Source organism: Callospermophilus lateralis, chromosome 1 (assembly GCF_048772815.1).
Source record: "Callospermophilus lateralis isolate mCalLat2 chromosome 1, mCalLat2.hap1, whole genome shotgun sequence".
Taxonomy (NCBI): Eukaryota; Metazoa; Chordata; class Mammalia; order Rodentia; family Sciuridae; genus Callospermophilus; species Callospermophilus lateralis.
Window position 1 is genome coordinate 147,148,390 of NC_135305.1, and position 14,506 is coordinate 147,162,895.

The 14,506-nt window shown below is 42.9% G+C and overlaps 2 protein-coding genes across 2 annotated transcripts in view; one reads left to right on the top strand and one right to left on the bottom strand.

The window, feature by feature from the left end:
- The window catches only part of Dynll1 (dynein light chain LC8-type 1), a 31,777-nt gene extending 24,317 nt beyond the window's left edge, over positions 1 to 7,460 (bottom strand). The window contains exon 1 of the mRNA XM_077108932.1: positions 7,159 to 7,460. The gene's annotated coding sequence lies outside the window, so the exon portion shown is untranslated. The remainder of the gene's footprint in view (positions 1 to 7,158) is intronic.
- Positions 7,461 to 7,572: 112 nt separating this feature from the next.
- Srsf9 (serine and arginine rich splicing factor 9) lies at positions 7,573 to 14,394 on the top strand. The gene is made up of 4 exons (XM_077108927.1): positions 7,573 to 7,871; positions 10,736 to 10,896; positions 12,336 to 12,508; positions 13,901 to 14,394. Exons 1-4 carry the CDS (start codon positions 7,684 to 7,686, stop codon positions 14,042 to 14,044), a joined length of 666 nt encoding a protein of 221 aa, XP_076965042.1. The 5' UTR covers positions 7,573 to 7,683; the 3' UTR covers positions 14,045 to 14,394.
- Positions 14,395 to 14,506: the final 112 nt, after the last annotated feature.

Here is a 14,506-nt window from a genome sequence, read left to right on the forward strand (position 1 = left end):
GTACTCTACCACTGAGCCATAACCCCAGCCCAGTTATTGACTCTTAACAGTAGGCCAAGGTTAACTCTGAGAAAAGCCCATTGGTACCTTTCCTATTATTTTAGTAGGAATGATGAATATTTATTAAGCTTCCACACTATTTTTTTGGGGGGTCACTGGGATTGAACTCAGGGGCACTAGACCACTGAATCACATCCCCAGCCCTTTTTCATATTTTATTTAGAGACAAGGTCTCACTGAGTTGCTCAGTGCCTCACTTTTGCTGAGGCTGGCTTTGAACTAGCAATCAGCCTCAGCTTCCTGAGCCACAGGCATGCACCACCATGCCTGGCTTGGCGATATATATATATATATATATACTTTTATTTTATTCATTTATTTATATATGGCACTGAGAATTGAACCCAGTGCCTCACACATTCTAGGCAAGTGCTCTACCCCTGAGCCACAACCCCAGCCCATTGGTCCCATATATTTTAAGTCAAGGATTTTCCCTATCAAGGAATGCCTGGCATCATCATTAGGTTGTATACCTGAAGTTATGTTTTTTTTTTTTAATTAGAGCTTTATGGTTACACATAGTAGTTGGGTTTATCCCGACATACTCATACATGTGGAGTTATGTTTTCAGTGGAGAGGTCACATACAGCTTAAGGCCACTGAACCTCCTTACCCTTCCTTATGTTCTCCACACGCATCTGAACTTATCATTATCCGCCCCTGAAGATCAGCTCCTCCCCTGCAGATCAATTCTTCTGCTTTCTTTATTCTCCATCTTAGAATGTCACCATTACCCAACCAGTTCGCCAAGCCAGAAACTTGAGAATCAACTTGGACATTTTTCCTCCTTTCTTAGTCCCCATGTCCAATCCATCTCCAAGTTGGGATTTTCTCTGACAGCTCTCATCTCCTTAGTATCTCTTTACCTCCATCACTGTACTGGGGATAGAACCCACCAGGGGTACTCTACTCCTAAGCCACATCTCAGTCCCTTTTGATTCTTGTTATTTTTTATTTTGAGACAGGGTGTGACTAAGTTTCCCAACCTGTCCTCAAACTTATGATCCTCCTGCCTCAGTCTCCCAAGTGGCTGGGAGACTATACTACAATTGTATGCCACCACGCCTGGCTCTATCATCTGACATCAGGCCATGGGCATCTCATACTTGGAAGACAGCCACTGTCTCCCAGTAACCACTTGGATGTCTTGCAACTCCACCCTGTTACTTTCCTGAGTAACCTGCTAGTCAATGGGCCATTTGGAGATATCCCTGACTTACTCTGTATTCACCCCTCAGTTAATCTGAGCACACTGGGATATCCCTGAGAGCACTAAGAATCCAACTCCAAAATCATTTATAGATAATGTAGATAATTTTAAACAACAGTATCTCTGAAGTCACAGGAAGGAAATTTACGCTATAAATACATAGTGTGCTTCCTATTGCAGTCCCCTAAACCATTCCTCCCTTTTTCATAGGTTCCCCCATAACGGCAGCTGCAGTCACATCTCCCCCTTGCTCCATTCCCTTCCTCTGCTATCCTGCAGCTGCTCCCCAGTCAAATTAGCTCCCAGTGTCCTCCTCAATTTATTTCTCCAACCCTCTTAGCTGTCACTTCCCATTGAGAGAGTCTCCACCCATTATAACTCCTTAAAATCCTATAGTGCCTATACACTGCTCTCAGCAGAGTCCAAATGCCTTAAGTATTTTTGTACTGGAGCTTGAAACCAGGACTTCATGCATGCAAGGCAGGCACTCTACCACTGAGCTATATCTCCAGGGGTAGGGTAGAGGGATTTCACCTGGTCTGTGATATTTTCTTCTATCTGGGTGATCACTCATTCTATTCTTTTGTCTGAAATGCCCTTCCCTTTTCTCCTCTGGTTAACTCCTGCAAGTCCTTTAGGACTCAGCCTAAGCTGGGCATGGTGGCACACACTTGTAATTCCAGCAGCTTGGAAGGCTGAGGCAGGAGGATTGTGAGTTTGAGGCCAGCCTCAGTAATTTAATGAGGCACAAAGCAACTTAGTGAGACCCAGTCTCAAAATAAAAAACACAAAGGGCTGGGGATGTGGCTCAGCTATAAAGCACTCTGGGTTCAATTCTGAATTTAAAAAAAAAAAAAAAAAAGGGATTTAGCCTACACATCTCCTCCTGGAACCTTTCCTTAGGATCTCTAAGACATTCTCAGATGGCCCTCTACCATGGTCTCAAGCAATTTACCCACTATCACAGCTGTACTCTGCATGACTTTGAATAGCACCTTGTATATAGAACTTGAGGACAGAGTTTAATTACCACATGTCCTGGGTCTCAAACAGGGCCTAAATTATAGTTTATATTCAAAGATGTTGAATAACTTGATGAACAAATGCTCAGAATGGCATTCCTGACTAGAATCTGTGGCTTTAGCAGAGAATAGAGCCCATGAACCCTTTGTGCATGAAGTCATAATTTTGTACTCATATGTGTTCCCACCTGAAAAAAATCGGTATCTGGATTCAGAGGAACAAAATTCACCTCTGGAATTTCAAGAATGACCATAAATACCTCTTAACAAATGTAGCTCTTCTCTTTACAATCCAAGGATTTGCCACATCCTGCATCTTCTGTGCTAGGTAACTAACCCCCTTCAGAAGATTTTGCACAATACAATGCACTCAGTCGTTACTATTCTTACTATTCGTAAGCAGTCTTCCACCTAGAGTCTTATAGGTCATTTAGTTGGCTCCTCTCTCCCTATGAGATTGCCCAATTGACTCCAACAACACTTTCTTTCTTTTTTTTTAATATTTATTTTTTAGTTTTAGGTGTACACAATATCTTCATTTTTTATTTTTATGTGGTGCTGGGGATTGAACCCAGTGCCTCATGAATGTAGGCAAGCGCTCTACCTCTGAGCCACAACCCCAGTCTAACACTTTTCTTAAAAAAAAAAAAAAAAATCTATACAGGCAATAATTAAACAGGAGTGACAGGAATGAGAATGGTATTATCACACCGACGTACACCCCTAAAAATGAGAAGGCATATGGACTATGAGATGCCTTTAGGATAGGTAAGCTCCTAGAAGATTGCACACTCAGACTTTGGATCATATTTGGGCTGAGCATGGCAGTGCACATCTGTAATCCCAGTTACTCAGGAAACTGAATAGGTTAGGTTAGACTGGGAAATTCAGTGAGATTCTGTCTCAAAATAAAATTTAAAAATTGGCTGGATATAGCATTCAGTGGTAGAGTACTTGCCCAGCATGTGTGAGGCCCTGGGTTCAATCTCCAGTGAATACACACACACACACACACACACACACACAAAATCATATTTGGCTAGGTATCTTTTCTGCTTGCTTTCTGAAGCCCAGCAGAGAGCAGGTGGAGGCAATACATAATCCAGGATATAACACGCAGTCTGATGTTTTATTTAGAAATCATTTATTTTTATTTCAAATTCAAAGGTAGTACATGCTAGATAAAATTTGACACAGAAAATAATAAAATTAGAGAAATCAATATCATCAAGAGTTATTTCCACAATTAACTAATTTATTTTTGGTACCAGAGATTGAAACCCAGGGGTGCTTTACCAGTGTGCTACATCCCCAGTCCTTTTTATGTTCTCATTTGAGAACATAAGCTGGCTTCAAACTTATGATCCTCCTGCCTTAGCCTCCTGAGTTGCTGGGATTACAGGTGGTGCCACTGTGTCCCACTTCTTCACAAATTTAAAAAAAAAAAAAAAAAAAAAGGAAAGAAAGAAAAAGAAAGACATATCTCCAAAATATTTGGAAGGTTATTTTTTTTCTACACTTTTTTTGTAACAAGCAGCAAATATATTGTATTAGAACTGAGAGAACATTTTATAACATTTGATTTCCTTTTTTGGTTTATTTTGTTTTCAGTGTATGAAGATGGAATATAGTTGCAATAGTTGCAATAATCTTAAAGTCTACAGAAATGTATGTCATCTAAAGTGAAAAGTTTCAGCCAGTATTGGTGGCACATACTTATTATCCCAATGACTCAGGAGGATTGTAAGTTCTAGAGCAGCCTGGGCAACTTAGCAAAACCTTGTCTAAAAATAAAGTAAAAAGGGGTGAGGGTGTGGTTTAGTAGTAGAGGGCCTCTGGGTTACCTGCCCCCCACCCCCCTACTCCCGCCAAAATAAATGAAGTGAAAAGTTTCCACAATGGCATGCTTTTTTTGATTGCTTGTTTTGTTTTGTTGTGGGGATTGAACCCATACCTCATGCATGCTGGGAACATGTTCCACCACTGAGTTTACATGCCCAGGCCTCCACTGTTGCATTTTTTTTTTTTTTTTTTTTTTTTAGTTTTAGATGAGCACAATACTTGTATTTTTATTTATTTATATGTGGTGCCGAGGATTGAACCCAGGGCTTCACACATGCTAGGCAAGTGCTCTACCACTGAGCCACAACCCTAGCCCAACACTGTTGGATTCTTTATAGACAACTGGTATCAACCAGTTTACTAGATGTTTTCAGAATATATATTTACATGTATATTTATTAGACATTTTTTGGTGGGGTGTGTTACTGGGGATTGAACCCAGGAGCACTGTTTTTTTCACATCTCCAGCCCTTTTTATTTTTTCAGACAGGGTCTCACCAACTTGCTTATTAAGGCCTTGCTAATTGCAAAAACTGGCCTTAAACTTGAGATCCTCCTGCCTCAGCTTCCCAAATCCCTGGGATTACAGGTGTGCACCACCATTCCTACTTAAGCACAATTTTTAATTCACTTTAATTTTAACTAAAATTAATGTGACCTTAATATCATATTAAAACATGGCTTAGCTGGGTGTGGTGGTGCTTGCCTATAATCCCAGTGGTTGGGGAGACCGAGGCAGGAGGATTGCAAGTTCAAAGACAGCCTCAGCAACTTAGCGTGGCCCTAAGCAACTTGGCAAGAACTTGTCTTTTTTTTTTTTTTAAAGAAAGAGAGAGAGAGAGAGAATTTTTAATATTTATTTTTTAGTTCTCGGCGGACACAACATCTTTGTTTGTATGTGGTGCTGAGGATCAAACCCGGGCCGCACGCATGCTAGGTGAGCGCGCTACCGCATGAGCCACATCCCCAGCCCAAGAACTTGTCTTGAAATAAAAAATAAAAAGGACTAGGGATATGGCTCAGTGGTCAAGCTCCCCTGGGTTCAATCCTTGGCACCAAAAAAACAAAACAAAATTAAATTAAAAAAACATAGCTTGGGGCTGGGGTTGTGGCTCAGTGGTAGAGCGCTTGCCTAGCTAGAGTCTCAGCACCACATATAAAGAAATAAAGGTCCATCAACAACTAATAAAATATTTTAAAAATATGGCTTAATAACTAGACAACATTTGATGTTATTGTATTGAACCACTCTCTTATTACCAGGAATTTAATTTTTAATTGCACAGAACACAATGATAAATATACATAATTACTGTGTAGATTTTTTTTAATGATAAAATCTTTCAAGCAGAATTACAAGATCAAAGGTATATGTAAACCAGGTATGGAGTCGCACACCTGTAATCCCAGTGGTTTAGGAGGTTGAAATGGGAGGATCTCAAGTTCAAAGCCAGCCTCAACAATTTAGCGAGGCCCTAAGCAACTTGGCAAGACCTTGACTTGAAATAAAAAAATAATAAGGACTGGGGAAGTGGCTCAGTGGTGAAGCGCTCTTGGGTTCAATCCCTGTACATATATATATATATATGCATATTATCAGGAACTCATGTACACTATTAATTTGCCTTGGAAAATGACTATTCATTATTCAGTAGTTACTTTGTGGGTGACTTATTTTAGTTGTTGTATTTGTTTTGTTTTGTTTTTGTAGTACTGGAGATTAAACTCAGGGGCACTCTACCATTGAGCTATACCCTCAGACCATTTTGTTTTTTATTTTGAGACAGAGTCTCCTAAGATCGGAATTGTGATTCTCCTACCTCATACTCCTGAGTTTCTGGGATTACAGGTGTGTTACACAGTGCCCAGCTTTTTAAAAGAGGCTCAGTGGCATAACCAGAAATCAACAACCTTCTGACTAAATGTTGACTTTATTCCCTTGATACTGCTAGCATTGATGAAGTCTGTTCTTAAGAAATTTTCTCAACCAGGGGAAGTGGCCCATATCTATAATCCCAGCTACTTGGAAGGCTGAGGCAGGAGGATCACAAGTTCAAGGACAGCCTGGACAATTTAGCAAAACCCTGTCTCGAAAAACAGAACTAAACAGGCCTGAGGATGTAGCTTTGTGGTAGAGCATCCCCGAGGTCAACCCCATACCAGAGGGAGGGGAAGAGAGAGAGAGAGAGAAAGAAAAAAAAAAACAAAAAACATATCTCCTTCAATATTTTATTATGAAAAATTTTAAACAGAAAGGTTGAGAGAATGGTACAGTGAACACCCACACACTCACTGGTTAGAGTCCATAGTTAACATTCTGCTATTTTGTCCATCCATCAAGCCACCACAGTTTCTTTTTCTTTTCTTTTCTCTTTGGTGATCAAAGCAAGGAACTGTGCATGCTACGCAAGTGCTTTACCATATGAACACTCCAGCTGAAGTTTTGTTTTTGTTTTTTGGTACTGGGGTCACATCCTCAGTCCTTTTTATTTTTAAATTTTGAGACAGGGTCTCTCTAAATTGCTTAGGGCCTTGCTAAATTGTTGAGGCTGACCTCGAATTTTCGACCCTCCTGCCTCAGCCTCCCCAGTTGCTGGGATTACAGGTATGCACCACCATGTCTGGCACAAGTCCTCAGTTATAATGTCCCAGGTTACAATGCTCTGTTTTAAAGGGTTTGAATGTGAACTGCAAGGTGGGCGTTTAGCTGGGTTCTGTATTTGCACTCAGGATGCAAATAGGGGGCATGGCTCTAGATTCTAATCCTGACTCCACTCTGAGACTTCAGTTTTCTCTCCTGTAACACGGGGGGGGGGGGGGGTGTCCCTCCTTCCTGGGTAAAGATTCAAAGCACAAATCACCAGATAACATTCTAACAGTAATGGCTGTGATAGTTCTCATGTAATCTTTTACACCCTCATCCCCCACAACCACAAATCCAAGATTTGAGGACCACCTACGGCTTACACCATCAGATCTAAGCAGCTGTTAAATGAGCACAAGGTGGGCCAGAGGGCTACTGACCTGAGGCTGAGGACCGCGTCAGCCCACCGCTCGGGACTCGTTCGGTTCGCTGCAGGTCGGCCTGCGATCGGGCCTGGATCCTTCCCTCCGGCGCCCTGCACGCAGAGTGACAGCTGCGCGCGGATCCCGAGCGTGCCCGCGTCACCTCAGGGAGTGCTCATAAAGGCCTGTGAGGTAGGCGGCGCTACAGAGGGAGAAATCGAGGCTCCGGGAGTCTCGCTCAATCCAAGCAGCGGGTTAGCGAACTGCATTTGAGGATTGAACCCTAACTGCTCTACCTTTGGCGTCTCGGAGACCCGCCTGTACCTACAGGGGGCGCCGACAGTCGCGCATGCGTAATCATCGCGGCCGCGTCCCCTTTAAGAAATTCCTTTAGCCTTGGACCCCTTTGCTTCCGCTCTGCGTTCCCACAATGCTGTGCGGCTGAGCGCCTCGGAGCCCGCGGGGACGCTGCCGGGGAACCTGGGCTGAGGCGGCGGCGGCGCGACGTGGGCTGCGGCGGGCCCGCGGCGTCGGGCGGTGCGGATGTCGGGCTGGGCGGACGAGCGCGGCGGCGAGGGCGACGGGCGCATCTACGTGGGAAACCTTCCGACCGACGTGCGCGAGAAGGACCTGGAGGACCTGTTCTACAAGTACGGCCGAATCCGCGAGATCGAGCTCAAGAACCGGCATGGCCTCGTGCCTTTCGCCTTCGTGCGCTTCGAGGACCCCCGGTGAGGCCCCCGCGGGTCTGCCCGCCTGCAGGCCCCAGCCCCTGCCCGCGCTCCGCTCCCCTCCCCCCGCGGGCCTCCCCTCCCCCTCAGCGCGGACCCCTCGCGGCGCCCCCGGATGGAGGAGGAGGAGGCCTCTTCTCGCCGCGGGCTTCGGGCCGTCCTCTGCTCCGTCGTCACTTCCTTTATTATTATTTCATTTAGAAACACAAAATCGAAGCTTTTGGAGGGCCAGATCCCGCCCAAACTGGCCTTGGGGATGGTAAAAATTAGCATTTGCTCCTTCGCGGCCGGGGAGGCGTCCGTAAGGGGACGCGGACCGGGCTAGGAGAGCTCCAGCCCCCAACTAGCCCTGGGGGAGACTCGGCGGGGTGCAGAAGTAACCCCCGCCCACCCCTCCCCTCGGCCGAACTCGCCGTTGCGGGGAACAGACTGCGGGGGCGTGGATGTTTTGGGAGGTGGCAAAGAGGGCTCTAAGAAGGCTCGGTGATGGACCCGATCTCCAGCCCGCGCGCGCCTCTCCACAAGGCCAGAACTTGACCCCGATAAAGGACTCGGGGGCTTAGGGGGACTTCTGAAACAGCTTGAGGGACGGTCTTTCATCCTACTCCCCTCTAATGAGGGAAGCCTTACTAGATGCTGAAGGTCCCAGGGATATGGAAACTTTAGATCCCTAAATTTGCTCGAAGGGATCTTTGTGATTTTGCAAACATTGTTGGGATTCTGGCCGGAAAAAGCCCAGGAACTTTCAAAAACTGCGGTCGATACTCAGAAGCTACTGCTCTGCACTGGTCACTACCATTTAGCTGGGGTTAAATAGGAGCCGGCCCCATTTTCCCAGCATCATGTCGAGGAAGGGTAGTCTGCCTCACTGCCAGGAATATCCGAAGCGTGTGTCCTGCCTGCCGGGAGAGCATCTGAGGTTGAGGTGGCAGGAAGCACCCTGAGGCTTTGATGGCTGAAGACTGACTGGGCTGGCTGCTGATGTCTTGCCATTTGCCTCAAAAGTGGAAGGGGGCATTTTTACACCTAAACAAGAAAGGGCTATGTCCCCGTTATTAGTTACAGTGCCACTGTGTATTTTCCACAGTGTGTCAGATCCATGCTGTATACTTAAGCATTTTCAGTAATCTATAAGGAGATACTGTTAGCCACATTTTATAGTTGAGGAAATGAGGATTTGGAGACTTGTGATAAAAGAGTCTAGTAAGGGTTCAAATCTTATTTGTTCTGCCCTTAGAATACATACTTGCTGTGTGCTATGTTACATTGTCATTTCTTCTTTTAGTCCTTTCATAATAGAAAAGCTATATTCTGATAGCAATATGTGAGAAGTTTCAAAGTATTTTGCACATTAATATCTCATTTTATCCTTACAATAACTCTGTGACATTAGTATACTGTTCATGTTAAAGATTTAAAAGCTTGATTACACTTAACCATGGGTGATTACTAGTAAGAGGCAAAATGATTTAAAGTCAATTTTTTGTTTCATATTGGGGATTGAACTCAGAGACACTCTATACTGACCAGCATCTCTAACCCTTATTATTATTTATTTTGAAACAGGGCTTCATTAAATTGCTGAGGCTGTCCTCCAATATGGGAACCTCCTGAGTAGTTGGGATTACAGGCATATACCACTATGCAACTTCAATTTATATTCAAAATCTGCTCTTAACCCTAGCAGCTATGCCCCTCCCATATTGCATTATAATCCAGGTTGCTCTGGGATGAGGTCCTTGTTGCTTTTCATCCTGGAATATCTCAGGGTTTTTTGTTTTGGAGTTTTTTTGGTTTTGTTTTTTGTACTGGGAATTGAACCCAGAGGCACTTAACCACTGAGCTATATCCCCAGCCCCCCCTTTTTAATATCTTTATTTTTTAGTTGTAGATGGACAATACTTTATTTATTTATCTTTATGTGGCGCTGAGGCTGGAATCCAATTGCTCACACATGCTAGGCAAATACCACTGAGCCACAGTCCCACTCCCCCAGCCCTTTTTGTTTATTTTGAGGCAAGGTCTTGCTAAGTTGCTTAGGGCCATATTAAGTTGCTGAGGCTAGCTTTACACAGTGATCCTCCTGCCTCAATCTTGTGTTGTTGGGATTACAGAGAGGGGACATCATGCCTGGCTCTTTCTCTAGTCTTTAAGGCAGTTGGCCTTGTGGAATAACTTCCAGGGGCTTATGTTTGGTATGCATGGTGGTGCACATCTGTAGTTCAGCTACTTTGGGAGGCTGAGGCAGGAGGATCAGTTGAGTCCAGGAGATGGAGACCAGCCTGGGCAACATAATGAGACCCACTCTAAAAAACCAACAACAACAGCAACAAAATATAACATGAGAAACAGCTCATCAAGGTTGAAGGAACTGGATTATTGGCAAAATTAGTTGTCTGCCAACAACTTACATCTTCTATAAATTAGTCCTCTTAGTATTTATCCTTTTACCTGTCCATTATCATTTTATACCTAGAAGACTGTGTTTGACAGCTCTAAAGTTTAATTCAATACCATGAAAGGTTTTCATCCAAAGCAAAGATACATTAAGATCCTGTTTTATGCTGGGCCCAGTGACACTCCTATAATCCTAGTGACAGGAGTTTGAGGCAGAAGGATCACAAGTTGGAGGTAAGCCTGGGCAATTTAGTGAGACCTTGTCTCAAAATGAAAAATTAAAAGAGGCTGTGCATGTAGCTCACTGGCAGACCGCCCCTGGGTTCAATCCCTAGTGTACCCCCCCCCGCAAAAAAAAAAAAAGAAACTGTTGTTTTCCCCCTTTACTTTCCATTTATACTCACTTTATGCCTCTCATTGGGAAATCAGCTTCCTGGACAGCACTAATTTCAAACCTTTCTTTGCAGAGATGCTGAAGATGCAATTTATGGAAGGAATGGTTATGATTATGGCCAGTGTCGGCTTCGTGTGGAGTTCCCCAGGACTTATGGAGGTCGGGGTGGGTGGCCCCGTGGTGGGAGGAATGGCCCTCCTACAAGAAGATCTGATTTCCGAGTTCTAGTTTCAGGTATGTTCCTTTCAAACTTGATGAAATGATACATACACCACTTAGTGTAGAGTCTGGCTTCTAAGGAATGTTAGTGGTTATTCTTCGCTGCATGGAATACGTGGGCTTTCTTTTCAGTAACCTGTGCCAAAGCCCTGCTCTGGCCTGCCAGTGAGGCAGGTATCCTGCAAATGATATTGCAGTAGTAGTACACTCTAGGTAGAACATAAACCTGATTATAAAGGAGTTACCTAGTGGTGAAAAGGAAGTTGATGTTAGAACTCTTTGAGTTTGAAATCTGAAGATGTTTTCGTTAGGAACATACCTTGATATCAGACTTGCTAGAAAGACATCACAGGAGCCAGATTGGAACAACTTACTCAGCCTTGGATTCTTAAAAAAGGCGAGATTTTGTGGTGATTTGAGAATTATATTAAAAACAAACCAAAGAAAACTCCACAACCAAATCTTATTATATTGGAAAGTATGAAACATTTCTGTTTATCAACAAGTGATAAAATTCTTAGAGGTTTATGTATCTTTGAAACATTAACACAATGGTAAAGACCCAAGGTCCTCTACACATTGCAGAGAAATATTAGGGCCCTAGTGGAGTGAAATGTATTGAGGAACCTGGCACCTTTTTAATATGTGAATGTTCTACAATCACAGCCAGTTACCATGTGCTTAAAAGTGATACTCAGTATCTGCCTATCTTGTGTCCCTTTGTAATTTTTTAACCCTAGAACTCTATTCCCTCCTTCAGGATGTCATACATTATCTTTTTTTCTCTCCATGCTGCTCTGAAATCCTGCTTAGAAAACTATTAGGAAATGGCTGCAGTCCTGAGCTGTGAGCGGTAAACACAGCCTTTGAGAGCAGGAGCACATTTCCCTTTCATGACACCAGGTAGGGTTGTATGACTCCCGACTAGTTTTAGCGTCTGAGTATTACCTTTCCCCCCACTGTAGTGAAGAATGTTGGTGATCTCTTAAGAGGTACTTTGGTTTGTCAGTCACTTGCTCCTATGAAAAAACAAACTTTTTTAGATTTTTGTTGTTAAACTTCAGCTACACTTTGGTTATTTTGTTGGCTTATTTCAAAATTTCCATGTCCTGGGAAAACCTGCAGGCAAGAAATAATTGGTATTGATAAATTTCATAATGGGAAGTTTTGGGAGTTTGACATTAACTATGAAGAACAAAGAAAGAGGCTATGAATTTTGTTCTGTTGGGAAGGTTTGGTCTCTAGAAGATAAAACTAGGACCAGCTTCTCAATTATCACACATGTATCTCAGTGCTTTTCTCTGGTTTTGAGTCCCTTATCAATATTTGCGATTTGGGGACCCTTAGGAATTAAGCAATTCATAGAGAAGAGACCATAGATATTGCTGACTCTTATCAGGGCAGTAGACATGACTGAAGGATGTGTGTTCTTCTCTTATGTTTTCTGTGCCTAGGACTTCCTCCTTCAGGCAGCTGGCAGGACCTGAAAGATCACATGCGAGAAGCTGGGGATGTCTGTTATGCAGATGTGCAGAAGGATGGAATGGGGATGGTTGAATATCTCAGAAAAGAAGACATGGAATATGCCCTGCGTAAACTGGATGACACCAAATTCCGCTCTCATGAGGTAGGGCCTTCCTTACCTTCTATTTCTAGGTCATTCCACCCAACTCTAACCTAGCAGTAGTACTAACAGGCTATGCATTTGCTATTTGTTTGATGATCTCACATTACCATTAAAGATCTATTTTAAGTGAAAAAAAATTGCCATGCCTAAAATACTGATGCAGTCTATCATAATGTGGTGGATTACCCTGTGATACTACCCCCTGTACCACTTGCTCAAACAGCAGTTTCTCTTATAACTGTCCCTCTTCTGTGTCTAGTCTGGGATTTATAGGCCGACCTCTTCCCTTATTGGTACTGCTGACAGTACTGAGTTGTTACTTTACTGTTCCTTTTCCATTATAGTGCAGGTTTCTTGAAACTTGAGCCACCTTGCCATCATGTTGTAGTAGCCACCTCATCCTTGGGGCAGAGTTCCTGATGTTCTTCCTTTCAGGAAGACAGCTGCTGCTTTGGATCTCTCCATTTGATTCAAGTGGTGACTGTCCCTTTGGTACCATTTTGCCCAAATACCAGACTGTCAATTGGACATTGACCTTCTTTTCTGGTTATCTATCCTGAGTTGCTATGGTGTTTGGGGATACCTGGGGAAGATAAATCTCTAGGCTCATTTCTTTTTCTGAGAATTCATATAATTCTCTAGTTTTATGATTTGGAGGCTGGTCCTTGCATGGCTTAACAGTGCTTTAGCTCAGACTGTCATTTATAGCTTGAATTTGGAAACAGAACAGTACCTGGTCCTCCCTATAAGGCAGGGCTTCAATAAGGGTAAATCCAATGACTGACTTTTACCTAATGTGACAATTGGTTGAGAACAGAGGGCTGAGAGATAGTCCAGCCTAGATATGATTCTTCTTTTGGTTATTAATTTTTTTAAAAATATTTTTTAGTTGTCAATGAACCTTTATTATTAAATTTGTTTATATATGGTGCTGAGAATTGAACCTAGTCCCTCACACATGGTAGGCGAGTGCTGTACTATTGAGCCACAACCCCAGCCCCTGGTTATTAATTTCTTAGATTGTGTCCATATGTAAAATAGTTTCATAATAACCTGGTCACTGAACTTATCAGGAAGCTAATCTAGGAGGATAATGAGAGCATTAGCCCAGGACCTAGGAGGTAGTAAACAGGAGGTGGCTTCTGTAGATGCACATTTAAAATGTCAAATTGCCACTTATTATTTGTGTCAGTCTTCATTTTCTTCCATTTTGAAATGGGATAATAAGAGTACCTACCTCTATAACATTGTGAGGATTTAATAAGAGAGCACTGCTAGATATGGTAAGAGCTAAGGACTTATTGTTAGGCAGCTGATTAGATCTTGGTTTGCTTATTCTTCTGGCTCTTATTTTTTTTTTCTTTTCTTTTCTTTACTCTGTTCAAATTTCAGGGTGAAACTTCTTACATCCGAGTTTATCCTGAGAGAAGCACCAGCTATGGCTACTCACGGTCTCGGTCTGGGTCAAGGGGCCGTGACTCTCCATACCAAAGCAGGGGTTCCCCACACTACTTCTCTCCTTTCAGGCCCTACTGAGACAGGTGATGGGAATTTTTTTCTTTATTTTTTAGAAGAACTGAGCTGCTTTGTGCTCAGAATCTACATTCCAGATTGATGATTTAGCGTCTTAGGAAATTTTTTTAATTTTTTTTTTAAGGAAAAAGAAAACTACATAATTTCTACCAGGGCCATATTAGCAGTGAAATGTTTAAACTGCAGAAATTGTGGTTTTGGTTCAGAAACAAGTTGTATATTTTTCACCCCTGATTATGGGAAAAAAATCAGTGCTATGTCTTTGTGGGTTGCTCTGCTATGGAGATCAGCAGTTACTGTGACTGAGTCGGCCCATTCTGTTTAGAAATATATTTTAAACGTTTAGTAATTGACATGTGTTGTTGTCCTTGATTAAGTACATAGATTTCACCTAAGAGGTACACTGGTTTAAGGGGAAAAAAAAAAAAAATCATTGAGTCATAGGAGCACCTTGTACCAAATTTG